The sequence below is a fragment of the Petromyzon marinus genome, chromosome 19, assembly GCF_048934315.1.
Source record: "Petromyzon marinus isolate PM22_M1 ecotype Great Lakes invasive population chromosome 19, UKy_Petmar_22M1.pri1.0, whole genome shotgun sequence".
Classification (NCBI taxonomy): domain Eukaryota; kingdom Metazoa; phylum Chordata; class Hyperoartia; order Petromyzontiformes; family Petromyzontidae; genus Petromyzon; species Petromyzon marinus.
Window position 1 is genome coordinate 1157023 of NC_133685.1, and position 27523 is coordinate 1184545.

The 27523-nt window shown below is 57.8% G+C and overlaps 3 protein-coding genes across 7 annotated transcripts in view; 2 read left to right on the top strand and 1 right to left on the bottom strand.

Annotated features, from left to right (window-relative positions):
- Window positions 1-1006, top strand: part of LOC116943958 (beta-galactosidase-like) — a 20302-nt gene extending 19296 nt beyond the window's left edge. The window contains exon 16 of the mRNA XM_032957343.2: window positions 452-1006. Within this exon, the coding sequence (XP_032813234.1) occupies window positions 452-706 (255 nt within the window). The 3' untranslated portion in view covers window positions 707-1006. The remainder of the gene's footprint in view (window positions 1-451) is intronic.
- ANKZF1 (ankyrin repeat and zinc finger peptidyl tRNA hydrolase 1) lies at window positions 244-12684 on the bottom strand. 4 transcript variants are annotated; one of them, XM_076068028.1, is made up of 16 exons: window positions 12589-12684; window positions 11490-11590; window positions 10231-10495; window positions 9088-9184; window positions 8679-8905; window positions 8124-8236; window positions 7417-7570; window positions 6854-7076; window positions 5932-6048; window positions 5031-5273; window positions 4473-4729; window positions 3768-4179; window positions 3292-3403; window positions 2504-2671; window positions 2065-2144; window positions 244-1749 (listed from the first exon to the last, which is right to left on the bottom strand). In XM_076068028.1, exons 2-16 carry the CDS (start codon window positions 11492-11494, stop codon window positions 1550-1552), a joined length of 2673 nt encoding a protein of 890 aa, XP_075924143.1. In that variant the 5' UTR covers window positions 11495-11590; window positions 12589-12684; the 3' UTR covers window positions 244-1549. The 4 variants fall into 4 exon arrangements, with proteins under 4 accessions (XP_075924143.1, XP_032813231.1, XP_032813232.1 ...); XM_032957340.2 differs by having other exon boundaries at window positions 12546-12679; XM_032957341.2 differs by having other exon boundaries at window positions 5031-5270; window positions 12546-12676.
- Window positions 12685-20001: 7317 nt separating this feature from the next.
- Window positions 20002-25770, top strand: LOC116943955 (receptor activity-modifying protein 1-like). Of its 2 annotated transcripts, none has more exons than XM_032957338.2 (3): window positions 20002-20108; window positions 22006-22126; window positions 22907-25770. In XM_032957338.2, exons 1-3 carry the CDS (start codon window positions 20048-20050, stop codon window positions 23184-23186), a joined length of 462 nt encoding a protein of 153 aa, XP_032813229.1. In that variant the 5' UTR covers window positions 20002-20047; the 3' UTR covers window positions 23187-25770. The 2 variants fall into 2 exon arrangements, with proteins under 2 accessions (XP_032813229.1, XP_032813230.1); XM_032957339.2 differs by having other exon boundaries at window positions 22931-25770.
- Window positions 25771-27523: the final 1753 nt, after the last annotated feature.

Consider the following 27523-nt stretch of genomic DNA (forward strand, 5'->3'; position numbering starts at 1 on the left):
GTGGAGTGACGCCACCCGTTCATGATTATTAATGATGGGGGGGGGGGTCCATGTGGAGGACCCCACCTGTACATGATTATTGAGGGGGGCTGGTCGACGTGGAGTGACGTCACACATGTTACACAGACATTCTTGGCTCCTTATATTAGTAATTTACTACCAATTCTTTGAATTAAATATTTTTTTACTAAAAATACAAGTATAGATTTTCACCGATTTTGGACCAAAAACGACACAAGGAACGGCTTTTTACTTTTTTATTGATTAGAAAGCACATATACTCATCCAGAAGTAAAATTATGCATGTCAGTGTCGACACCTTTGACCAATGTCCACTCAAGTTTCAGATGCGCACATACATCGCCAACGTACACAACCCGGGTTGCCGGGTTCCTAGCGCAGGTTCATAATAACCGCTGCTGAATCACGTTCCGCGTGTGCACACACACAGGGCCAGGTGTGGATCAACGGCTTCAACCTGGGCCGCTACTGGCCGGCCGCGGGCCCGCAGGTCACGCTGTTTGTGCCGGCCACGGCACTCAGCACCACCGCCCCCAACAATGTGAGCGTGCTGGAGCTGGAGGCGGCGCCTGCGTCGTGCTCGCCTGTCTCCTGTGCGGTCCGGTTCGTGGATCGCCCCGTTCTCAACGGCACGGTGCACGCCCCTGCGCGGGTGCTGCCGCTGGGCCTGGCCCCCTGGCACTGATGCTGCGGGGAGTGCGGCGAATCGCCACCACTTCCTGGCGGCAGAAACGAATGAAGACTACCAGCACACACGATTTATTTTGCACTATTCTTATTGACGCAATCACCTGTGACTTTGTACACTTGCCGATTGGGGCGACGCTCTGTCCAGTTGAAACGCTTTTGTGTCACGCTGCAATGATGCTCAGGGTGCGATTGGTTTTCTAACCAACGTTAAACGCAATGTTAATATTGCAGTGAGATGACTCGTTTGGTGTAAGCGTTTGATTTTTTGAGTTCATAAAGAATTTAGAATTGCTGACTTGGCATCAGGGTGGTTTTGTTTGCTCTACAAGAGCCCACATGAAGGCAAAACTGACGAGTTCACGAACGGGTTCAAGGAACAGGGTACGATACTTGAACAGGGCACGATACTTGAACAGGGCAGCGACATGGTAAATCATTAGCACCCGGCACCACCATAGTCATCCACAAAATATTCATTGAGAAATTAAGCTGACCACTGCAAACTCTGCTACGACTCGGCTTGTTTAAACCAGGAGAACCTCAGTCTCTCGGCTCCTTTTCAGGAGGTGTTCTGCTCGGGTGTCACAGTAGGGGGCGATGTTGTTGATGAGTGTAATCCCAATCGCGTAATTTGCAGTGCAGTTAGCATGTGGATGTTTTGGCTAGTACCGGTTACATTGCGTGTTTGTTTTAGGAGACCAGGGAACCTGGAGAAACCCCATGCAGAACAGGAGGAACATTGACTCAGGAATTGAACCCAGGCCCTTCTAGTACTGCGATGCACGAGCATCAACCACGCTGGCCGCTGTACCTCGAAGTACGAAAAAAAGCTTGTCCCTTAACGCGCCACCGTGCGGGAATACGTCTCGTCCACCCGCGTGAACCGGAGAGCTGTGCCTGCACGCAGTGGCACGTCAAGGCTTGGCGCTGGCGCCAGAGCGCTTGTGCTGCTGCAGGCAAGCGATGGTGCAAAACGAGAAGTCAAAGTACTCGAAGGGTGTCTTCTCCTGTAGGGACTGCCCACACTGCCAGCACCTCCTGGGGGCCACGGGGGGATGGGAGAGGTGGGGGGGGGCACAGTGAAGGGGTGAGACTCGGCGAGAGGTTGAGAGAGCTGGCAGCACGCTTGCAGGGCGGGGGGGGGGGGTAATGCGATTAAAGTTATACAAACCTGATCACACCCAATCACGCACCAGACAAAAGTGACTGTGGTAATACATATCTGGGGAGACAGCCTGAATAGGTGCTCACTCAGAGCAATCTCTCCCCAACAGCCTGCAAGGGCAACACGGGGGATTCTTGCGAACTCGCGTGAGCCCAGGTGCTGGCGTGCCCGCGTCACGTTGGGGGCACCTGATGTTGCCGAGCGTTGCTGCTGCGGCCGACGTTGCTGCTCCCTGCTGCGCCAGCCGCTTCTCCGCTGCCAGCGCCCTCTGCACACGCGGCACCAACTCGGTATTACAGGCGGCACCGACTCGGTATTACAGGCGGCACCAACTCGGTATTACAGGCGGCACCGACTCGGCGTTGCGCAGCGCAATCCCGTTGGGATGCGCCCGCAGCAATCGCGAACACGCGCGCGCGTATTGTCTGTGCAGCAGCGTTACAGATAACGCCGCATTTGGTCTGCCATCGCTTCCTCGTTCGACAATTCTCCCGTTAGTAATCTCAAGCGGCGATTTGTCCTGGTGCCTCGAGGTGAACGACGCCGACGCTAGAATGAGATGTCGCTCGGGCGGGTTTTGGTCGAGGCACAACACGGAATGGAGTCGGGGCGACGGTGTAACGGCACCTTCTCGCGGTCGCTGAGCGAGGCAAAGCGTCGCGTCTCCGCGTCCTCGGCTTCCTGGCGCCGCCGCTCCTCCCGCTGGTCGCGGTCCTTGACGCGTCGCGCCGCTCGCTGCGCCCGCTTGCGCTCCGCACGGTCGCTCTCCATCTCGTCGGTGAGCGGGCCCGGGATCTGCGGGCGGCGAGACGCGCGGTGACCTCGCGTACGCCGAGGGCTGTTAGCGAGCGCCTATCGTGGCCGGCACGGCGCACAAGGTAGTGAGGTATTCATTTAAGGCTGAGTAAACTTAAATAACTTTTTATTTTACCAGGTAAGGCCCACTGAGCTATATAGCTCTTTTTCAAAAGCCAACTGACCACAAATAGCTCAACGAAGTGGCTTATCGTATGGAACTTTATGGCAGCGAAACACTCTAAATGCGTGTTGGTTCTAAATGTGGAGGGAAAAACCGGAGGACCCGGAGAAAAATCCACGCGACTACGGGGAGACACGCAAACTCCAAATATACAACAGGCGTCAGGGTCGGGATCCAACCCACGCCTCCTTATACCAGGCGAGATAGTTAACATCTCGCCACTGTGGCGCCCACACTGAGTAGACCTAGGGTCATCCGAGTGACACATAAGACAGCTTACCAAGTATACACACAGTAAACTGATACAGGGTGCTTAATGCGACTCGTCCAGACAGTCACCAGAGCTTTGTCGTTTTGACAACGTCCCGTTGTTGGGGAACCCTAAAAAGTAGCGAAAATCTAGCGACAGAATCCGTCGTCGACGTTGCGCGCCCACCTGGGCCCTGGCGTAGTCGTACTTGCCCGGGCGCTGCGCGGCGTAGCGCCGGAACTCGTGGCGTGTCTCCTTGTCGGCGCTCGCGCAGTACGCCGGGCGGCCCTTCCTGTCCCTGCACACGGGCGCACGGCGAGAGCGACGCGGTGAGCTCGCCGTGCCGGCGGCGGCACGGCGGCCCGTCGGCGATGGCTGCAGACGGTGGTCTGAAGTTTGAGACTGCATTTAAAATTAATAAAACCGAGCACACTTTGGCAGGACACATCGTGGCTGGAAGGGACGATGTTCCCTTGTGGTCATGAACCCAAGAGAACGTCCATCGTGGAGATGGAGCGACGGAACAAACTCGTGGGAGGGTGGTGAGAGAGGGCGACGGTTTTGGGGGCCTCAGGCCAGCAGCGGATAGATCATAGACGATGCTGATGCTGATGACGTGCATTCATTTGAGATTATATCAATTGGCCGGTTGTTTGCGACACCTGATGGTGGGGTCTGCCCCGGCTTCCATGAGCAGCCGTGCGGCCGTCCTCTGCCCGCTGGCGGCCGCCACGTGCAGCAGCGTCCAGCCGGCCGCCCCCACCGCCTCGGCCAGCATGGCCGCCACCGCCTCCGCACTGCATTCTGGGAAGGCCGCCCCCTCCGCCAACCTCCCTCTCTCCTCCGTGCTCTCGGGGGCGTGGGACATGCCGCCAGATGGGGCGCGCGGCGAGCCTGAAGCGGAGTCCTCGGGCAGAGGGGGCGACCCCCCGGGGGGTGGCAGCTCGTGAGGGAGGGGGTCAACAGGGCGAGGCAGCAGGGGTCCCAGGATGCGGAGCAGAGTGCCCGCGTCGCCCACCTTGCACGCCGTGTACAGCTCGTCCCGCACCCGGTAGTAGCCCGGGTCCGCCGCGCCTGCACCAGCGGGGCAGCACACCGCAGCACACCGCAGCACAACATCACACACCCATTCAGATTTGCCAATAAAAATTGACAAAACTTCCCAATGCTGAAAAGTTACACGCAGTTACTCAACTGGGATCTCAGGCAAACACAGCAGTGACATGCCCCCACCTCCCAGTCCCCCCTACTGCGAAAACTTTGCAGGGACCTCCTGAAAGAGTCCCGAGACTCGGGCGAAGCTCTCGGGGCAGAACAATCGACAACAACGAACCGCACGCAGCCATAGCGGAGACGCGACGTGGCACCTCAAGGCTTGTCTCGTCGCGAGCGGTACCGGCGTGCAGGGCGTTGGTCAGCGCCGCGCCGGCGCTCGCTTTGGACTTCTTCTCGCGCCGCTTTGGACGCCGCTTCCCCTGCTCCTCCTCCTCCTCCTGCTCGTGGCTCCCGTGACTCACTCCGTCTCCCGCCGTGACGTCCCCCGTGTCCTCTGAACCGTCCGCCCCGTCCACCGCCTCGTCCGCCGCCCTGCCCTCAGGCGCTGGCACCGGACTCTCCTCTGACCCTGCAAAGGTCACGGTGTCAGTGGGTGGTCCGCTGCATAATAATCTGTTATAATGGCACGTACACGCGCACAGTCCTTTATCAATCCGCTGCTGGATGAGGGCCATCCCCATGCCGTGCGGATCGTGGGGCCGCTTCAGTACGCGGCTTGGCCCAGGGTCGATGGTGGCGGAACACAGACGTGGGAGCGTAGTAGTACAGTACAACTACGTATGCCTCCATACTGTCTCCTGCCGACCGCTATGCAGCACCGCGCCACAGCCACTTAGGACAGCGCGGCGTGCACGCGACGTCCCCCTCACCCTTGGGGTGGCGCTCCTCCTGGCCCTCCGAGAGGTCGCTCTGCTGCTGCTGCTGCTGCTGCGGCTGCTGCTGCTGCTGCTTCTTCTGCTTGTTGTTGTTGTTGCGTGCGGCCCGGCGTCGCGCGGCCCGGCTCGGCTGCAGGTCGTACTCGCTGAGGTGCGCCGTGCTCAGACACTCCTCGCTCGTCTGCAACGTCACGTCGCCGTCGTCGTCATCGTCCGCATCGTCTCCCGTTCCTCCTGCTGGCGGACGAGCCGATGGGGTCGACGGGGAAAGCGGAGGGGGGAAGAGGCCGAGGCGTCCGGTTAGCGATGATGGCGATTGAGCGGCGTGCATGTGCCCCCCGTGTGCTGTGTCCCCGTGCGTGTCCCTCTCCCGTGCGCGTCACCGTATGGGTGAAGCTCCACGCATGAGCTGCTGTGTAAAGACGTGCGCTCGCTCCAATTGCTCGGTCATCCAAACATCAACATTTTCTCTCGTCATCTTTTTCCCCGATTTTATCCCGATTGGTTGTTCGGCGTCGTTTCACGACACGAAGCATCCATCCGGATGTCTCGACCGGCCCGTGGAACCTGGCATCATGGAACGACCTTCGAGGTCCCTTCAAGTGATGTCTTATCCTCACAAGCAGCACTTTCCCACCCTCCCTGATCATCGCACGACAGTAGAAACCTTTCATTCTCAGGTGGAATTTGGCCACCTTAAAAGGAGAACCAAGTTTAACGCTATCTTTTGCGCAGTCACTGGCGACCGGGCTGAGACCATCGACTCTCTGTGCTTGAGAACCCGGATTCGACCACAGGCAGCGGCTGAAAGGCGGATTGGAACCCGAGATCTCAGCGGTGGCGGCTCAGTGCCACCGTGACGGCGCCGTGTGAAATTGTTGGTTGCCACCGTTACCTCCGTGAGAGGGCACCGCGGGTTGAGCCGTGGTCCCCGCGGTCTCCGCGGGGCGCCCGGCTCTCCTCCACGCCCTCCTGCCGGGGCTCGCCACCTCCACCACGTCGGTCCCCTTGGCTACGAAGGTGAGGAGGGGAACACCACGCACCCCGTCGCCAACGCGTTCCAACAACGAGCGCCCGTCCTCGGAACGGTTTGACGAGTGATAAGTACGTTAGCCGTTTCCCGTTTCGTGACGTCGCATCGCACGCAATCTCGCCATCGCCGCCTTGCCTGACGAGGTTCCTGCTTTTAGGTACGTGCTGGACAAACCCCCCCCCCTCCCCCACCTCCGAGATAAATGCGGCTGGATTCTAGGGAGGGTAAGTCCCGGACGGCGAGACGGCTTTCTACAAAAGTTCTGCCGAATCGGGTCGTCCTTGCGAGAGTTGTGTCGTGGCCCCACCAACGGGCGGAGCCGACGCGTTGGACGCTCTCAGGTGCCATGCGCTGGCTCGCCAGGAGAAGGCGGTAACAGCAAGCGGGCTAATCGCCATCCGTTTATTCCATCTTTACGGGGACGGAGTGTCGCCCCGCTCGCGCAATGCGCGGGTTTTCTTCGGGCGCTCCGGATTTTCCTCCCACGCGTACAAACTCATCATTAATCGTCCGACAACTTCTTAAAACAAGAACACAATGTAGCAGTGGCAGCAGCAGGGTGCTGCTGACTCAGTGTGGCTCTGCTGGGTAAATACTTGAATGTATATTATAACTATCATTATTTCAACATCAGTTGTAGCAAACCGATTAGCGCAGTGGGCTACGTACGATAGGAAAATAGTTCTACATACATGCGCACGTGACATTAAACACAACCGTGGCCCGCTGCGAATGCGCAATCCGTAGGGACGCGACGGGGTGGGTGTCGGCCGCTGGCGCCCACCATAGACCAGCACGGCGGCCAGCTCGCGGTGCACGCGCACCACCTCCGCGTGGGTGGCGCGCCGCGTGGCGAAGGGCACCGCGCGCACACGGGCGTCGTCGCGCGCCAGCAGCGGTGCGCACGCGCCGAACAACAGCGCCCGGCTGTAGCTGGCGGCGCGCACGAAGACGCCGTCGGCCTCGCGAAGCAGCGGCGCCCACCTCTCCAGCAGCTCGCGCACGTCCTGCACGCCACCACCACCACCCGCACGGACGGGCGGGCAACTGTTAGCCATGGCCGGGAACTCAGGTCACCGCGTTCGTGCTCTCTCTCCGTCTCGCCTCTCTCTCTGCCTTTCTAAAAGACGTCAACAGACTTCCTTCCATTCAGCTCTGTGCACGATATTAGATTCTCATCCCAGTTGCTCGCTGTGCCACCCCGGCCACCTCTCCAGGTGCGATTCTCGCCGGACGCTTCATCCGCGAGCTCTGAGCGAACTCTCGGCGACCTTGATTCGAAGATTAGAGAGAGGCCCTCACGGCGGACTCCGCTCCGGGCGCTGCGGCGGAATCGCGACCACGTACCCTGGCGAGCGCCGCCTCGTTGTAGCGGCGCAGCGACGCGCCGGCCGACTTGGGCGCGTTGCCGCGGCTCTGCCCGTCGCGCAGCCCCTGCGCCGTGCCGCGCTTGGCCCGCACCGTGTAGCGGTGGAACGTTTTGTGCTCCAGCACCGTATCCCTGCAGCACGGGGAAACGCCGCTCCGTTCGCAGAAGCTCCCAGCGCGGGGTTGCGAAACGTCGGACATCGTAAGACATCGTGACGAACGGCACGCGATACGACCGTGAAAACCAGCGCAGTAGAGGCTTACCACTCCACCGGAGCCTGCACACAGTGTTTATCCGTTCCTGCCAGCATCGTAGGGGCAGTAATCGGGTGCTGGAGGGCGGTATTTTCGAACAACGCAAGGGCTTCTTTATAGTGGGTCGACACACACGGATTATTGGTGGACACCGCTAAGGGGCAAGTTGACGCGCAGTGTTTCCGAGTTCTATTCGGCCGTCAGTGGGGAGAAACTAAACTATAAAAATGTTTACTATGCAGCTCTTTTTCAGAAGCGACTTGGCCCCAAATGATGGCTTAACTTAGTGGCTTATCACGTGGAGATGTATAACAGCCAAATACTCTAAATGCGGAGGGAAAAACCGGAGGAGCAGAAGAAAAATCCACGCGACCACAGGGAGAGACACACAAACTCCGATTCGTCGGAACCGGCGGTCGTCTCCCACGCACCCCTGGAAGACGGCGCCGGCGAAGTGGCCTCCTCCTGCCAGGAGCACGGCCCACTTGGTGCGAGGGTCCAGCGCCAGCACGCGGCCCACGGCATCGACGTCCTGCGCGGTCTCCTGTGAACGCACGCACGCACGCACGCTCACGGCCACGCACCCCCGTCTCATCCTCAATCGTCATCGGCCAACATCTTATCCACCGCTGGACGAAGGCCTCACCCCGCCCGGGCCCAGTGCAGACATCAGTTTTATCTGATGTGAACCGTGCCCAGGAAAAAAAATGGGGTGGCACGGTTCATAGTGCAGTGAGCTAACCGCTGTGCCCACCGCTCCACCGCCTACAAATACTACACCCACCACAGTGACCAAAGATGATCCGTTCTAGAACCGAATCGTGACCCAGAGTCACGGACCCTCACTTCGTGTGGAACCGTGGGCAAAGCGGGGGAAGGGGGGGGGTTTGAACAATTTCCCGGCTCTCCAGACACCCTATTCTGGCACCAGGGCTGTGCCGATTCCCGATCGTCTCACTGCACGTGGAGGCGTGTTACCCGGGCACCTGCTTTCTGTGCAGCACACAGCGGTGCAGCGACAGCGTTTGCTGCGCTCGGTTCGTGAAGAGCACGCGGAGCGACTGCCGTGCCGGGCCGCCCTCCTCCTCCTCCGTCTTCCCGTCGAGCTGCGTCCGCCGGGGTTGAAGGTCGCGAGGTTGGGAGGGGTCGGGCTCGCTGTCCCACGGCTCCGATTCGGAGTCAGATTCCGAGCCGGAGATGCTTGAGATGTCACCTGCGGCCACACGCGATCCACTGCTGGATGAAGGCCACCACGAGCCATCCCCATTCATCATCATCGCCATCCCCACACTTATTGCGTCTACCACGCCTGCCACGCAGTGCAGTGGCCGTTACTCCGCCGGTAGGGGGCGGTGTGGCTGATGACGTCACGGGAGGCGGCCGCCCACTCCTCACCCGTCCGCTCCTCAAACTCCTCGGCGCTGACGATGGCGGCGCCGGCGAGACGCTGCTTGAGGTTGAAGCGGTGCCAGTCGAGCTTGTAGTGCTCCACCTGCGGCGGGGGGAGGAGGAGATGATGATGATGGCAGCGATGACGGCAATCACGGTGATGATGGCGACGAGACTTTCTGGTCATGTGTGAGGCCCGTAGTCTTAGCCACGGTTCGGCGCAGGCTCTGCCCTGGGTCAAGTGAGCCACGGCTCAAAGCCACGGGTTTTTAACCAAGCCGCTTACTCATGCGTCTTTTAGAAGCAGCCGAGCGGCTCAAGAGCTGAGCCGAGCCGATTTAGGAGCCGAGCCGGAGCTGAGTCGTGACTGAGAGTAAGGGCCCTGAGAGTCGGCGCGCTGTAGAATTTATGGCCCGAAGATGTTGAGCCACGTCTGCTTGGTTCTACGTCGATTTATAACGCTCGCTACCGTTCCAGAAATCGGTTGCCGATCTCTGCGCAACGCGCCGTGCCACGGCCGCGTGCCTGGTGCCCTGCTGCACCGCCAACGAGACCAGGGTAGAGGACAAACCACGACTGGGATGGCAAATGCACCCGATAGAGCGGCGGTACGAACCGCAGAGGCGGTACGAACCGCTTGGCTGACGGAGGGTTCAATGAAGACTCGACAACTGATCCTCAAGGGCCCCATGTAGCCGATGGGACTGCTTGGATGCTGAAAAGCGAGAAACCGTCCGAGGGAGAGAAGCGCTGGAAATTCGGCGTCTAAAGAGCACGACGTAGACAGGGAATATGATGGACGAAAACAAATAAATCGACGACAAAGAAGAGTTGAAAATAAAAATGGGACCTTGCCAGAGAACGCCACTGAAGTGAGTCTGAGAGAGGAAGATGGCGCGCACCGCAGGCGCCATGTGGTGCGGCACGGGCGGAGAAGCCGTCGCGAAACGTTGCGGAGATCGGCCACAACGGTTTATGCCCGTCACCAATTCCGTCACCGAGCGAGATTTGCCGACGGTTCCACGACGACAAATTGTCACGACGAGATATCCGTAAAGAATTTCAATTTCCGACCAAGGTACTTAACACGTCCGCAATGGGCGACTACGGTCTGGCCGCGTCCGTACGAGAAGCGTCGCGCGCGCTCACCTGCTCCTCGCGACTCTCAAACTGGCACCGGCAGGCCGAGCATCCGCCTCGCTCGCCTCCCTCCTCCCCGCCGGTGCCGGCGCCCGCTCGCTCCCGTGCCGCCTCCTCCGCCGGCACCGCCGGCGTTTCCGGCTCCGCGTCGTCCGGTACGGCGACGCCTCGCCCGGTCTCCGGCCGGGCGAGCGCGAGGCCGGTCACGAGGTCGGCGCTGCCGGCGTCCTGCAGCGCAAACACCGATACCCGGTGGAGTACGGCGCTTCTGCCGCTGTGCGGAAGGGGGTGGGGGTGAGAGGCGGAGAGACGGCGATGTTCAGTGGCGCAGCGGCGAGACGTTTGATGGCTCGACGGCGACAGGTGACTGCGACCACTCCCTGGCTCTGCAATAAACGTTCTGATACGATCTGTCCAAGGGCAGTCGGTGTGCTTCAGGTGACATCACCAATATCCGGCCTCTAACATCACTGTAACCCTAACATCACCACAGTCCTCACCATGAACCTAACATCGTCCATAACCCGAACATTGTCATAACCCGAACATTGCCATAACCCTAACATCGCCAAAACCATAATATCACCATAACCCTATTATCACCATAACCCTATTATCACCATAACCATAATATCACCATAGCACGAACATCGCCAAAACCCTATTATCACCATAACCCTACTAACCCTTACATCACCATAACCCTAACATCATCATCATCCTAATATCATCATAGCCCTCACCATAACACTTACAATAACCATAACATCGCCATAACATCACCATTTGAGGCCACCATCCCATGAAGGTGCGAATATTCAAACAGAATGCTCCATGTTCAATCAAAATTATTCCCAGAAACTCGGAATAAAAACCCTAACCAGAAATTCACGGAACTATCAAGTACCGAACGTAGTTTTCGTTGTTGGAAAAGTCATGCTGTTATTGCGGTGCTAGCTCTGGCCATATGAACGTGGAATTTCCACCAACGGCTCAGGGCTGTAAACGGGAAATTAGCACCGCCTCAATGCTCATTTGAGCAAGGGAATCGCTTGAGCCAGATTTTGCCCGAAATTGAATCACGTTGGGCCTACCCACGACGTTACTCCATCGTAGCGGAACTTAACACCTCCTCCTACCACCTCCTCCTACCTCCTACCACCGACCACCTCCTCCTACCACCTCCTCCTCCTACCACCAACCACCTCCTCCTACCACCTCCTCCTATCTCCACGACTCCCCGAAGGGTGCGGCTGTCCGCTTCTCACCTCATGGTCGTGGGGATGATGATGATGAGGAAGAAGGTTCGACTCCTGCTCCCGTCTTCTCCTGAACCCGGCTCGCTGTCTCGCTCTGTCTCTCTCTGTCTCTGCGGGGGGGGGGGCGAGAGAGATGTTTGTCAGCAGCAGCAGCGGGGAGATTCGTGAAGATGTTCGGCCTCGACTGACGGCGCAGCCACGGACGGACGGACGCGCAGGCAAACGCCTCGCGTGGCGATGATCATTGGCGGAGTTGCGCAACGAGCACAAGAGGTGGCGACGTAACGACGATGCACGTGGAGCCGTTCACCGCGTTCGCAATTCGCTCGACTTCACTGCCGCTTTGTCAACACAAACTGCCGGGCGAAGACTGCCACGCCGTGCCGGCTGCGAGGGCGGTGCGGGTTTACTTCAGACACGCCGGTGGGTAGGGGTGTTAAGGCGGGGGGGGGGAGAGCCGGGTTCAGAGTCACTCGCTACTGATGTTCGCCGTGGGGGAGGCAGGGTGATGCCGTAGTGCGTCAACCACGCTGTTTAAACAAGATGTTTTGGACCTGTTCCAAGGGCCCCTGGCTCCAACAAACACAACTTACACCACCACCATACGTAAAAAAAGTAGCGAATTGTGAACCGAGAGGGGAATTGGCTTCGCGCACTAACGGCTCATCGCGACTCGAGCGGCCAATCCGTAACGCCGGCTGGAACCTTCCATCAGCATTAGCAGCATCGAGTGAGTGCCTCGCCACCAGCTGCCGGGCTGCGTGAAGCAATGCCGCGGAGAATCCGCAGAGGTTTAGAATCAAGGACTCCCCCAATCTTTGCGAGATGCGCGATGAGGGGTGGGGGGTCTAAGTTGGACGCAACATGAGGAGCGAATTAAACAGTCGTGGTGATTACGACTGCCCAGTAAATACGGAATGTTAGGCCAAACGTTGGTCCAACCGCAACCTCAACGTTGCGCCGACGTTGGTCCAACGGTTGCAACCGCATGCCAACGTCGGGCGAACGTCGCGTGTTTTGCCGCCACGGTGTCGACTTTTCGACTTCTCCCCCGAGAGGACTCACGCGGAGCGCGAGACACAAACCACGCGGAGCCCTCGACACCCACTTCCGGGATCACTTCGGCGTCACGCCCACGCCGCGTGACGTCATGTCGCCCCTGGGGAGAGATACGTCACGGGCACCGTCGGAGGGGCGTTACCCGGAGAGTGACGTCATCGTCGGCGAAGGCTGGAACCGGAAACGGTGGCGAATTGCGGTGATCACAAACACGGCGCCCCGCTCGTGCAGCAGGGGGCGGCGTTGCCGTTGCGCGAAATACAAACCCCTGGCTCCCGCCTCCACCGCAGGGACCACCTCCACCACAGGGGGGACTATCTCTACTAGAGGGACTACCACAACCAATGGGAACACCTCCACCGCAGAGACTACCTCCACCACAGGGACCACCTCCACCACAGGGACCACCTCCACCGCAGGGACCACCTCCACCACAGGGGGACTATCTCCACTAGAGGGACTACCACAACCAATGGGACCACCTCCACCGCATGGACCACTTCCACCGCAGGGACCACCTCCACCACAGGGACCACCTCCACCGCAGGGACTACCTCCACCGCAGGGATTACCTCCACCACAGGGACCACCTCCACCACAGGGACCACCTCCACAACAGGGACCACTTCCACCGCAGGGACCACCTCCACCACAGGGGGACTATCTCCACTAGAGGGACTACCACAACCAATGGGACCACCTCCACCGCATGGACCACTTCCACCGCAGGGACCACCTCCACCACAGGGACCACCTCCACCGCAGGGACTACCTCCACCGCAGGGATTACCTCCACCACAGGGACCACCTCCACCACAGGGACCACCTCCACAACAGGGACCACTTCCACCGCAGGGACCACCTCCACCACAGGGGGGGTTATCTCCACTAGAGGGACTACCACAACCAATGGGACCACCTCCACCGCAGGGACTACCTCCACCACAGGGATCACCTCCACCACAGGGGGACTATCTTCACTAGAGGGACTACCACAACCAATGGGACCACCTCCACTGCAGGGCTCACCTCCACCACAGGGACCACCTCCACCACAGGGAATGCCTCCACCACAGGGGGGACTATCTCCACTAGAGGCACTACCACAACCAATGGGACCACCTCCACCGTAGGGACTACCTCCACCACAGGGACCACCTCCACCACAGGGGGACTATCTCCACTAGAGGGACTACCACAACCAATGGGACCGCCTCCACCGCAGGGACTACCTCCACCACAGGGATCACCTCCACCACAGGGGGGACTATCTCCACTAGAGGCACTACCACAACCAATGGGACCACCTCCACCGCAGGACCCACCTCCACCACAGGGACCACCTCCACCACAGGGAATGCCTCCACCACAGGGGGGACTATCTCCACGAGAGGCACTACCACAACCAATGGCATTAACTTATCGAAAGGTTCCACCTCCCCCACATGGACCACCTCTACCCCTGGGACCAACTCTACAACAAGGCACCACCAGAGGGCCCTAATTCCACTAGAGGGGCATCTCCACTGTAGAGACCACCTCCACCACAGGGACTCTCCGTTACATGTGGGTATCTGTGTTGGTCTATCGATCTCCGTGCAAGCGTCCGGGTGGCTCTGTAAGTCTACGAGTCTCTACGTGAGTATCTTCAATACGTTTACGGGGTCTCTATGTACGTGTATCGATCTCTATGCCGGTATAGGGGGGTCTCTATGCACGCGTGCAAGTCTGTGCGTCTCTCCGCAAGTCGTTATACGTCCACGCGTTTGGGTTCAATTCGCCTGATTCGTTGCGCAGTCGGATCTCATCAAGAGGCCCGGAGGCTCCTCTACTGGGCCGAGCTGCCAGCTTGCAATAAAACGTCCACGTCGACACTCACTGCCCCGTGCTGATAATGACCGCGTCACGGCTGCTCTGTGCTCATTGGGGGTGGACTGAGAACGTCCCCGTTCGACTCCAGGATGATGGCTGAGCCCTGTAAAGCGAGCGACGGTAGCAGGGATGATGATTATTAATTTAAAGTAATCTCCATGCACAGAAAGAGTTCATTAAATCCCCCCCGCCGCCTCGATCCACCCAGCAAGCACGATGCGTGGGTACGTCACAGTGGTGGGGTAGGGTGTGGGGAAGGGTTATCTTGCAGAAGTGGGGTGAGCGAGCGAATCGAAGCGCTGCGCCTTCATCCTTTCACTCGTCTCGCGTGCAAGCCCCTTGTCAACCCACTGCTGGATGAGAGGCTCCCCACGCGGCACGGATCGTGGTGGGGGGCTATTTGACCATACTTCACCACGCTGGCCAGCGCGGGTGAAGGTGGGAAGCAAAGTCGCTGGAGCAGAGAAGGGCAGTCCCAGCAATGGATTGGTGCGGCACTGTCCTCTGGAGCCCAAGGAGGCCCCGAACAGCAGCCCACGGCGCCTGCGCGTGTGTGTGTTAGGTCGACTCAGCCTCAAATGAGCACCTGGTGCGATGTGTAAACATCGCCACTAGGGAGACAAAGGCGGCCGGGCGTGGTGCTGGCCACCCACCACCTCGTGTACCGTTCAGGCCTTCATAGGTGCTCGCTAACAGCACTTGCCCCTGCAGTATGTCAAGGATATACGGGGGGATCTTTGTCTTTGTTTGGTGATGACTTGTGGTCACCCATTCAATCAATATCCAGGCTCAACACCTGCTTAGCTTCTGAGATCTGGCGACATCGGGCGCATTCTCGGTGACTGTAGTAAATCCACGGGTTGCTGAGCGCAGTGGCCCACAGGGCCAAGACGCCAATCGACCGGCAACATATATGTTGTATGTATGTAGTATGTATGTATGTTGAACTACTTTCGCACCGTACGTAGCCAACCGTGCTAATCGGAGGTTCCGGGGGAAGGTCAACAAACTAAAGCACAAAAAGCAGCTCTGAAGAAATGAGTTTTCATTTCTTGAAGGTGCCGCATTCGGGATGAGATCTGTCCAAAGACACCCACCCCGTGACTTGGCGTGCAGTGCTGCGCGTTCACTTCACAAGAAGTCAGATACGATTCACGCGCAGCAGGCGGGAATGCAGCAGCAGCATCAGTCGCATCATCAGCAGCAGCAGCAGGAGTCGCATTGATATTAATCGCGATCCGCCCGGACGCTTCGCGCAGATGGCCCCGTGTTGATGGAGAGCTGCAACTGTGGTTTTACATCGAGGTGGGTGATGAGCCAGACGACTGCGTGATGAGTGAGCGGGAGTGGTGAATCAGCGCCACCGTGTTTGTGAATCGGGCATGGAGTCGCTGTGAGTTATTCTGGGTGGTGACCGCTGTCTCCACACACTGCCGGAGAGTTTCATTTCAGCATCACCGAGTGCCGCATCTGTTCTGCAGCGGTCTCTGTGCAGTGGATGCGGTTCAACGGTTGTGGCCCCAGGAGGTTCAGGGATGAAGATCAAAGCCATCGATCTTCTGCGTTATCGGGTCTCTGCCGAGGAGGAGGTGTTTGTTGTTCGTGACTTCTTCTTGCGAACTCCATTCGGCTTTCCAAGCTTCATCATCATCATCGTCAGAATGTTTAAGTCGCATTGTCGATGGTTGAGAGTGTGGATCCCATAGGATCAGTGCGCGACTTCAGGCAGCCGATCTCAGTAAAGACTGAGATCCCGGGGCAGACAGCGACGCCGCACACAGCGAAGAGAGAGCTACTCATTACACAGACTCTCTCATCATCATCATCATCAGTAGTGCTGACTTACTGACTCCTCTTCGCTTCATGTGGAGCACAAGGCCGCAACAAGCCCACGCCATGCCGGGCGGTCTTTAGCATCCTTCTCTGCTTCACCCCAAGACAGCCCCCCGTGGTCTCCGGTTTGTCTTGAACGGTGCCGTCACCAGGTGCTCTACGGCCTGCCCCGTGGTCTCTTCCCTTGCGGTGTCCACCCGAGGGCAGCTTTCGCTACGCACTCGGGTTCCTTTCTAAGCACGTGTCACAGCCACCCCGAGTCTTCTCTCTCTCTCATGTTCCGCGTTACGCATCTTGAATTGGCCTCGATGTACGTGCAGGTCCCGGTTTGAAATCTTGTTTGGCCAGAAGATGCGACAGGTTTTCCTCACGCAGTTGTTGTGGAAGGTTGGCAGGGAGTTCACGGATATCTTGGTGGTTCTCCTACTTTCACTGTTGTGGAGCAGCACTGATTTTACATTGCAGTAGCAGCAGCAGCAGCGAAATCAGCTTCCATCGTCATCATAATTTTTTTTATCAACGATCGTCATTCTCAACATCATCATCATCATCACCACCGCCAATCGTCACCATTATCACCATCGTCATGAGCAGCATCACCGCCACAATCTATTCCGTCGTCATCGATGATCAGCATCACCGATCACCAATTTACCAATCGTTAATTGGTGATCGTGCGCTCAAGTCGAGGCAGTGGTTGCGTGGTTGAGAGGTGGTTGGAGTTAAGACGCGGTGGGCGTGGATGTGCTGCAGTGTTTGAGAGGGAGTTGTGGCTGCGTGTCTTGTGGATTGGTGGGAGCGGTGGCGCTGCGGTTAGTGCACTGCACTACGCTAACCACGTGTAGCCTTAACAGACTGGAGGGGCAAGTGCTGTTAGCGAGCACCTATGAAGGCCGGAACGGCACACGAGGGGGTGGGTGGCCAGCACCACGCCCGGCCGCCTTTGTTTCCCGAGTGGCGATGTTTACACACCTTTGTCTCCCGAGTGGATGTTTACTGCACACAGCACTAGACACTCATTTGAGTTTGAGTCGACCGAAGGGAGGCCCAGGACCGGTTCAGATAATCATCACTGGGTGTTGGCCATGAGCGTGAATCAAACTCGGGTCGCTGGGTTCGTAGCGTAGCACAGCGCACTAACCACTACACCACCACTCACACAGCCTCATACAGCCACACACAGCCTCATACAGCCACATACAGCCTCATACAGCCACACACAGCCTCATACAGCCACATACAGCCTCAAACAGCCACACATAGCCTCATACAGCCACATACAGCCTCAAACAGCCACACACAGCCTCATACAGCCTCAAACAGCCACACACAGCTTCACACAGCCACACACAGCCTCATACAGCCTCATACAGCCTCAAACAGCCACACACACCTTCACACAGCCTCATACAGCCACACACAGCCTCATACAGCCTCACTGCATTCTGTACCGCGCAGAATGCACAACAGTCTCTCCAGTCCTGCACCGCATCCACACCATCATCATCATCATCACCATCATCACCATCATCATCACCATCATCATCATCACCACCATCAGCATCATCACCATCATCATCACCATCATCATCACCACCACCACCATCATTAACACCAGCATCATCACCACCATCAGCATCGTTATTAAACGTATGTACCATAAACACCATCACCATCATTGTTATGACCCTCGCTACCATCATTATTATCAACATATTTCCATAAATACTCTGACACCATCACCGACATCATAATTAGCATCATCACCACCATCAACGACATCATCATAGTCATCATTACCACGACAATCATCACCAACACTGACATCTTCACTAATGCCACCACCAGCATCAATCACCACCACCATCACCACCATCACACCACTGGAGGCGTCCAATGCGCTTCCTCGGCTGAAACCGTTTCTTAGCATCACTAGATAAAACAACAATAACAAACAACAATAGACATGATCAACAACAGCAACAAGAGCAGACAGGGCAACACCGTTTTGTTCTGCTGTGGTCTGTGAATCTCACCGTGGCGCGCGAGTGTGATCTCTGAGGATGGACGTGTGTGCCAAGGGAGGTCCCGTGGGAGGTGTGCGTGTGTGCGTACCTCCGTGTGTGCGCGTACGTGCGCGTCCGTGTGTGTGCCCGTGCGTGCGTGTCTGTGCGTGTGTGTGAGAGAGAGGGCACGTGGCGGGTCCCACCCCCCTCCGCCAGCTCAGCGCTATAATTACCCCGAGCAGAGCTCACCCGCTGCCAGTGCGAGTCTGTGCGAGTTTGAGTTGTCTGTGCGGGGAGCGGCAGTGTCGTGGTTATCGCGCTGGGCCGACGAACTTGGCGGCTTGCGTGCGGAGTCTCGGAGTGAATGAACACCGCTGGTGAAGCTCTCACCGCTGGTGAAGCTCTCACCGCTGGTGAAGCTCTCACAGCTGGTGATGGTCTCACCGCTGGTGATCGTCTCAAGCGCTCTCTGGCTTGCCACACGCCGGTCGACTCAGCTTTAGCCGTCAGGACCGGGGAAACTTGAGGCGGCCGGACCGGGTAGACTCTGGTCAAAGGTGCTCGCAAACAGCACTTGCTCCAACATCGTGTGCGGGCTGCACGGGGGAGCTTTGTCTGTGCGTGTGTGTGTCGGTGACTGTGCGCGAGTCTGGTTCGAGACTACGAGAAGATTCTTGGTCGGAGTTCCGCCGTGCGCTCTCCGAGTGAGAGAACGACACTGCCATCATCGTCATCATCATCACCACCCGCAGTAGAATCAGCATTGTGGAGGAGGAGGAGGAGGGGGGATCAGGCGAGGAGAGAGTGGAAAAGCAGCAGCAGTAGTAGGGGTAAGGGCAGCAGGGAGCAGCAGGGGTAGAGGAGCAGCAAAAGCTGGGACGTCAGGAAGAGCAACGGAAGGGAGACGAAAGGAGACGCGATAGGAGGAGCATCAGGTATCATAATCATCAGCATCAACAGCAGCAGGAGCTAGAGGAGCTCCTGCAGTGCATGCACCAGCAACAGGACGAAAGCATCACCATAGTCACCCGCATCAGTAGCATCAGCAGCATCAGCAGCAGGTAACGCAACACCGTTGTGCTTTCCCCGCACCTCCGATTAGCACGGTTGGCTACGTAGCGTGCGAAAGAAGTTTAACATAGATACAGTAGAAACAGGTGCAGCAGCAGGGCAGATCGGAGCGACGTCAGGGAACCGGCAGCAGGAAGAGCACCACCAGCAGCACCACCAGCAGCAGCTGCACCAGCAGCACCACCAGCAGTAAGAGCAGCATCAGCAGCACCATCAAGCAGCACCAACACCACCAGCAGCACCAGCAGCACCAGCAGCACCAACACCAGCAGCACTAGCAGCACCACCCGCAGCACCAGCAGCACCACCAGCACCACCCGCAGCACCAGCAGCACCACCAGCAGCACCAACGCCACCAGCAGCACCACCAGCACCAGCAGCAGTAAGAGCAGCATCAGCAGCACCAGCAGCACCAGCTGCAGAACCAGAAGCAGCACCACCAACACCACCAGCAGGACCACCAAGCAGCACCAGCAAGCAGCACCAACACCACCAGCAGCACTACCAGCAGGACCAGCAGCACCAGCAGCAGGACCAGCAGGACCAGCAGCAGCACTACCAGCAGGACCAGCAGCATCAGCAGCAGGACCAGCAGCACTACCAGCAGCACCAGCAGCAGGACCAGCAGCATCAGCAGCAGGACCAGCAGGACCAGCAGCAGGACCAGCAGCACCAGCAGCAGGACCAGCAGCAGGAGGGCCGGGGCTGTAGGAGGCACCAGGGGCCATGTCCTCACGGTGTGCACCCCTGGCCCTGTGTGCCACGCTGCTGGCTCTGGTTGCCCCAGGTAGGAGCTGGGCCCCGGCCAGCGGCACCCTCACGGGTTAGGGTTCGCGTCGGGGTAAGGGTGAAGCAGTCCTGGGGGGGGGGGTCTGGAGTAGGATGAGCAGCCCCCCCCCCCACTCTCTACCCCACCCTGCTTAAGGCTCCCCACACTCAATTAACCTCCGACGTTTTTAGAATCAGGCCATAAAATGTTGGAACACAAATTAGACAAATTTAGCCACAGAGGGCACCGTGCCTCATTCCGTTTCTAGGTTTTAACCTTTGAGTTCGCTTCACATTGACCGTGACGTGCCCCCGCCACCCCACCCCCAATCCTTTCGGCCAGGTCACGCTGGCGGGTTTGGGGTCAAGTTTATCGTGGACGCTGTGGGGGGTGACCGTGTTGTGTATAAATTAATAACTTCGCGTGACCGAGAGGAATGGCGCACAGCGTGGCGAAGTCTCTTGATCCAGCAGTGGACAGAGCGTGGCTGGTGGTGCCACGTGACGATTCACTTTGTCACGCACGTGGTGGACATGCGGTATATGCACACGCAAGACTGCCGTGCCACAAGTGCGATACACGATGTGTGCTGGTACGTGGTGGCTCGCAAGCAACACCCGCTCCCCAGCAGCCTGTTAAGGCTACGCGGGAGGGTTTTTGTTTCGTTGTTTCACACTCCGCGGCAGGCGAATTACTCGGTTCACTGACGATGCTGGGGCTCGTGAGTGCCGAGCGAGTGCTCAGCCTGAGACTCGGAGCGGCGGCAGCAGCAGCAGCAGCTGCGGTGTGGAACTCGAGGCCGAGCCACTCGACACTGCGCGCACTCATTTTGGGGGGGGGGGGCACGGTGACATGGCGTGAGTGAGGAAGTTCTCTCGCAGCAGCAGAGACTCGGAGTGTGCCCGAGTTCGGCTCCGTACGCAGTCGACCTTCTGCAAGAATGTCGCTCGCTCGGCCACGGCCGTCCGATTGCTATCGGATGAACCAATTGTAAACAATCAGAGGCGAACGAGATTTCGTTTGGGTTTATGTTGAGACAGGTAAAACTCACTGGGCAATAAATGCTCATTTCTGATGGGGGAGCTGGTGACACCACAGGAACCTGGTTACTACTACAGCAACACAACACCACGTGGACGAACCCATCCTAAAACAACTGCTGCATGGCCAGGCTCCGAATGGCCAGGGTGTCAGATGGTTACGTGGCTAGGCCACGTAACCATCTGAACAAATGTGTGTCGGCAAGACCCTTCACCACCCGACATATAGCCAAATAAATGAAACTGTCGCGTGTACACGCGCTTAGCGAGTGAGACTCGCCTCGCTCACCTGGGGGGGAGGCCCAAATGGGACCCAGCACCGGCCCTGCGATGACAGCGCACTGCGCAGCGAACCCCAGTCACGGCCATCGTCAGTGGCGAATACCTGAACAGGTCCTGGGCCTTACCTGGGTCGAATCAGTCTTGAAGCAGTCCCGGGGTGCGATGTGGAAACGTCAGCGTCGGGGAGATGAAGGTGGTGACCATGCGCGGTGCTGGCCGTGTTGACCTGAAGCCGTGCTCACCAGCACCCCCTTACCTTTGTGCGTGTGTATGTGTGTGTGTATGTGTGCGTGTGTACAGTATATGTATGTGTACGTGTATGTGTGCGGGTGTATGTGTAGGTGTGTATGTGTGCGTGTGTGTGCGCGTGTGGAGCGATAGTGTAGTGGTTAGCGTCCTGCGCTACAACGCGGCCACCTGAGTTCGATTCCCGCTCACGGCCAACACCAGTGACGAGCATCTGAACCGGTCCTGCGCGTGTGCCGTTCCGGCCTTCATAATTGCTCGCTAACAGCACTTGCCCCAACAGTCTGCTAAGGCTATAAGGGGGGATCTTTGTCTTTGTGTGTGCATGTGTGCGTGCGTGTGTGCAGTGCACGCTTGCGTCGAGGCGTTGCTGGCGAGCGCCATGCAGCTCTGCCTGCAGCAGTTCGAGCGGCGCATGTGGGCCCTGGGGCCCCGCGCCGACTGGTGCACCTGGGAGCTATCGGCCAGGTGAGCTACCAACTACCGCGGCCACGTGGGGCGCGGGTTCCCATTCGCGGGTTCCCATTCGCGGGTTCCCATTCGCGGGTTCCCATTCGCGGGTTCCCATTCGCGGGTTCCCATTCGCGGGTTCCCATTCGCAGGTTCCCATTCGGAATCCGGTCGGCCCATCTGGATCGCGTCCCCAGGGGTTGTAGTGGACGCGCGACGTGCAGGCCCAGCGGTAGCGCGATCGCCACTTTGTCGCAGAGCTTTGTACGGGATTCGAATTCCGCGGGTCGCCCTGGTTAATACTGCGGGGTGTACGAACGAGCGCATTACAGGCGACGGAGCGAGCTCCACCACGTATCTTCTCAAAACATGTTCAAAGGGGAACCCCCCTGTGGCAGCCTTTTCCCCTGGGCCAAATCCCATTCAGGAGCTAGCGTGCTAGCAGAACATCAGTCTGCTCTGTGTCATCCCAATTGAGTCGTTTCAGAATAAGTATCAGAAGTTTACTTCCCAAGTAAAGCCCATGGAGCAAAGACATTCTTATTCAAGGGCGACTCGGTCGGTAGGGTATTTTTCAATTCTGGTTAAGTTGGCCCGTGATGCCGACAGACAAACACACACATTGGCCTACACACACCCCACACACACTCAATGGCCTACACACACACACCCCACACACACTCAATGGCCTACACACACCCCACACACACACTCAATGGCCTACACACACACACCCCACACACACTCAATGGCCTACACACACCCCACCCCCCCCACCCACACACACCCCACGTGCAGTGCCGCACGCCGCTCGCCCTGCAGGTGGTACGGCGAGCTCACCAACTGCACGCAGGCCGCGTCGCGACGGCGCGGCTGCTTCTGGCCCAGCGCCGCCGTGGACCGCTTCTTCGCCGGCGCTCACCGCGCCTTCTTCTCCGAGTGCCCCTGGGAGGACGCCGCGCTGGCCGACCCGCCGCCCATGCTGCTGGCGCTCCTCATCGCCGCGCCCGCGCTGCTCGTGGCTACCGCCACGGGGCTCATCGTGTGGCACAGCAAGCGGCGGGAGGGCGCCATCTGACGCGGAGCGTCGTCGCACGGAACGACGATCGTCGACGGCGGTGCCGCCGCCACCGTGGATGATGCGGGTCGCGCGGTCTGCACGGAGGAAGGCGAGGAAGAGGGCACGGGAACGTGAAATGACGGAGCGACGACCACGCGTTACGGGTTCCGATTGTCAATCCACTGCTGGATGAGGGCCCGGCCCGCACACGGTCGGGGAGGGTCGTCTGACCGCGCTGCGCCACGCTGGCTGCGCGGTGCCGGTCGGTGAAGGCGGGGAGCGTCCAAATGTACTCGGGTCGACGAGTCGAGGCACCGTGCCGTGCCAAGCTCGGTGCACGCAAGCGCTCTCAGGCCCAGGCCGACCCTCTCCTCCCCATCGGCTCCAGCCGATCGTCAGCACACGCCGAGCTGTGCGTCACGAGAGCGCATCGCGTTGTAGCAACAACGTCAGCAACAACATCAACAACAACATCAACAACAACAAACCGTGTTTAGGAGATGCCCGCCGCATATAATGTGAGTCAGGCGCCTTTGCTTTGGTCCCAAGGGAGATGGCGGCCCCAGGGGCATTTGCGCGGAGGGAGCGAATCGATTTCCCCGAAGCCAGCGTGCAACGCCGACACCGCTGAGGGTGGCCGGGTGGAGTCACGAGTTTAAAGCAGTTGCGTAGCCTTCGCGCCGGAGGTCGCGGGCCATAGGGCCCCACGTGTTTGACCTACGGAGTGCAGGGGGGTGTGGGACAGTGGGGGCGTGCGGGTCCGTGCCAGGCCACGCCGCGCCACTGGTGTAGGGTGCCGGTGCACCGCCCTGGCACGGGGGTCGCGTCGCTCGCTCGTGTCGCGTGCGAGGCAGCCTCAAGGCGTCCGAGTTGGCGCATCGTGGGACGGGTTGAGCGTCTTCCCACGCCCTCCCCGTGTTCTCAAGCAGCGGCAGTGTCCCTGGTGTAGCGAGGGCGATCGTCGCTTCCTCCCTTTGGACTTTCACTTTTGTGGTTTCGTAAAAACAGGAAGCGGGGGGGGGGATGGGCCCCGCTTGACCGGGCTTTGCGAATCTTGAGGCACCTTAAACAATGGGGACAGGACACAATAAATGTGACCGCTGGCATCGCTGACAGTCGCCACTGTCGGGAGGCTTTTAACGAGAGGCGGATGATGCGACGCGACTCGTAACGCGGCGATAATCCAGCTTCGTGTAGCTCGTGAGTGTGCAGGCGGTGCAACTGCGCGGGGGAAAGGAAGGGGGCTATTGCCGAGCTACGAAGACGGGGAGGATTTGGACACAGGGCTCCATTGAATGCATGTTACCAGGGCCCTAGCTAACCACGCTACACCGCCGTCTGTGGGTATCTGTTAGCCCGTGGATCTCATTGTGAGTCTATGGGTCTCTATGTTAGCTCGTGGATCTTTATGAATGCAGACGGCATTAATTGCTTAGTGCGTCACGTGGGATGTGTTTAACAATCATCGTGCACGGACTGGGGCATAGCGTCCGGTGTCGCCGGTTCGATCCAGCGTGCTGACCACCCCACCGCGGCAGCGTCCCTCCTGCTCATACATATATACATATATACAGGAGAGATATACTGTGTGTATATATGTACTGTGTGTATACATTGATCACGGGGCTCGTGCGCTCTGCAGATATGGAAGTGAATGCAAAGTACATGGTGCTGAAAAGGTCACAATTGAAATTGAATTACCGTCGCTCGCGCTGCTGCTGATGTCCTCGTGTGTCCGTTGCGCGAGGTGTCGCCTCTCGCGTATTGATTCACAAGAACAATGCCCTCCGCGCGGCATGTAAGTTGTCCATTCACCCCGCAAGTCTTGGGGGGTTGAAGTCACCCGGGCACGTGCCGGCTTGGCCACCCGTGCCGTGCCGGCATGCCTCTCGCTGTGAGCCGTGGCTGCTGACAAGTCACGTGCCACCTACTCGTGTCTACCGGTGACCCAGAAAATAGTCGGCGAAAAATCAATGCCCGGCCACGCACAGAGCCCCCTGAGGTTGCACGGAAAACCACGACACTCGCATGCAGACCCACGGCCTCACGTGGAGACCGCCCATAGAGAACATAGGGTTATATCAACTCCCATCGATTCAATTAAACTTATAAAGAATCTACGATTTAGGAAGGGAATAATTTAAGCCAGATATGCCCGGTTTGGTTCACCTGAAATATATTTACGCAACCAAAACAACACATCCAGTATACCTTTCAACATAGAGGAGCTGTTTCTACTAGTTACATGCCTCGTCCAGTCTGCCAGTGAACCACACGATACTTAGTGAGAAAAAAGCCCTGCCGACCAGAGGCAGTTCAGATATCACTCAGCACGAAATATTATCTGTGGGCAGGAATTGAACTCATGCGACTGGGCTCACAGCGAAGTGCTCTCATCGGCTTGCCACTGCCGCAGCCCAAATGCTTCTCTACTCACCGGCCAGGTGCATCATGATTCACGTGTTTCTTTACGTACCCACCTACCTGATCCACCAGCATCGACATCATCCTCCATGCTTCATCCACTGCTGGGTGAACAATGTCCATGTTTCTGAGCCACGGTGGGGTGTGCATTCTAATAAAACAAAATGTAAACTCTGGGCACATTGGATCTGTTGTTTTTCACGATCAAGCTTGGCGTTTCAAAAGCGCTCCAGCCCAACAAGGCTGCCGCTGTGTTGTACATGGGGCTTGATGGCGGGGCGCTTTGGATGTCTCGATCACGTGCCCACAAGATGCGCCCCTTCACGGCACGCTGCTCTAAGTGTGTTTGAAAACAGCGAGTTGAATTTAAACGCACGCTTATTCTCTCAAGCTTCACAAGTTAGATCGCATCCGCTTGGTTCAATTTGCACGCCTGCATACGGGCGTTGTAGAAGCCAGAGCACCATTTCTCTCGCTAACTCACTCACGGAGGACAGAAATCCCCGTGTGTAGTTTGTAAGAGACGTGTGAGTGCTGTTAGGACGCACCTATTAAGGCCAGCATGGAGCACAGGGGGACTGTGCAGCCAGAATCATGCCTCGTCACAAGTGCACCCCCAGTGCTCACGTTTATATACACTGCATCAGGTATTCATTTGAGGCTGAGTCAACCTACGGGAGGCCCAGGACCGGTTCAGATAGTCGCCTAAACTCTGGTACTCCTTGCCCTTGAAGGTCAGGGGGCTTCCGAGACACTAAACATCTTCAAATCTCGACTAAAAACGTCTCTGTTTACAATGATCCTCCCTCTCTCTTTAGTTATATTCCGCCTTGCCATGCATAGCGGCCTGAGAGCATTTTTTTAAGGGCGCTTTATACATTTTAATTATTATTTGTCACGACACAAACATCATTAAAGGCTTAGTCAACCTACGGGAAGCCCAGGACCGGTTCAGGTAGTCGCCACTGCACAAAGGCAAAGATCTCCCGCATAGCCGAAGCAGACTGGAGGGGCAAGTGCTGCTAGCGAGTAGCACCTATGAAGGCCGGCACGGCACACGAGGGAGTGGGTGGCCAGCAACCACGCCCGGCCGCCTTTGTTCCCCGAGTGGCGATGTGTACACACCGCACCAGGTACTCATTCGAGGCTGAGTCGACCTACACACACGCGCGCGTGCTAATCGGGGACACTCAGCCGCGCACGGCACCCAATCTCAAACTCCTTTCTGCAGAGGCTGCAGAACAACGGACGGACCCCAAGAGCCTTCCCCTGGCTCCCGCAGGATTCCTTCCCCGACGTCCCAGGGCGACACGAGGCGCATCCCGACAAGGCGACAGCGCCACTGAAAATGAGCAGCGCTGCCGCCTGCTCTCTCTCCCCGCTCGCTAACTCTTACAATTCCCCACTAATTCTAGATTTGAAGCTTTCGTGACTGCAAGGATTCATACTTTTTGTTTTTTTTCGGTAAAGTCACGTAGGTAAAATAAAATAAAAGAGAACAATTAAATCACGACGTTTCGGAGGCAACACAAGCTTCCGTCTTCAGGTGGAACAGTTACAGCAGAATGTCTGTGTCAAGTGCACAGTTCCGAGACGACTTGGATTATATATAGGTCAGGGGGGGGGGGGCAGAAAGGGACGTGGGTGGGTGGGAGGGCTGAGTTAAGCCGCCTTTTGTTAAACTGCACAAAAGCGGGTGAACAACCCTTTTGTTATGCTGCAGGGGGGTTTTCCGGGGGAAGGCGATGCAAGACATCAAGTAAAGACCAATTTTTTGAAACCTAAAATGAAAACTACGAAAATGGCTGTAAAATGATAAGGTAGTTAAAGTTTGACATACAACCACTGTACAGCCATTTCCAGTTCTCAGTGGTTGTATGTCAAACTTTAGCTACCTTATAATTTTACAGCCATTTTCGTAGTTTTCATTT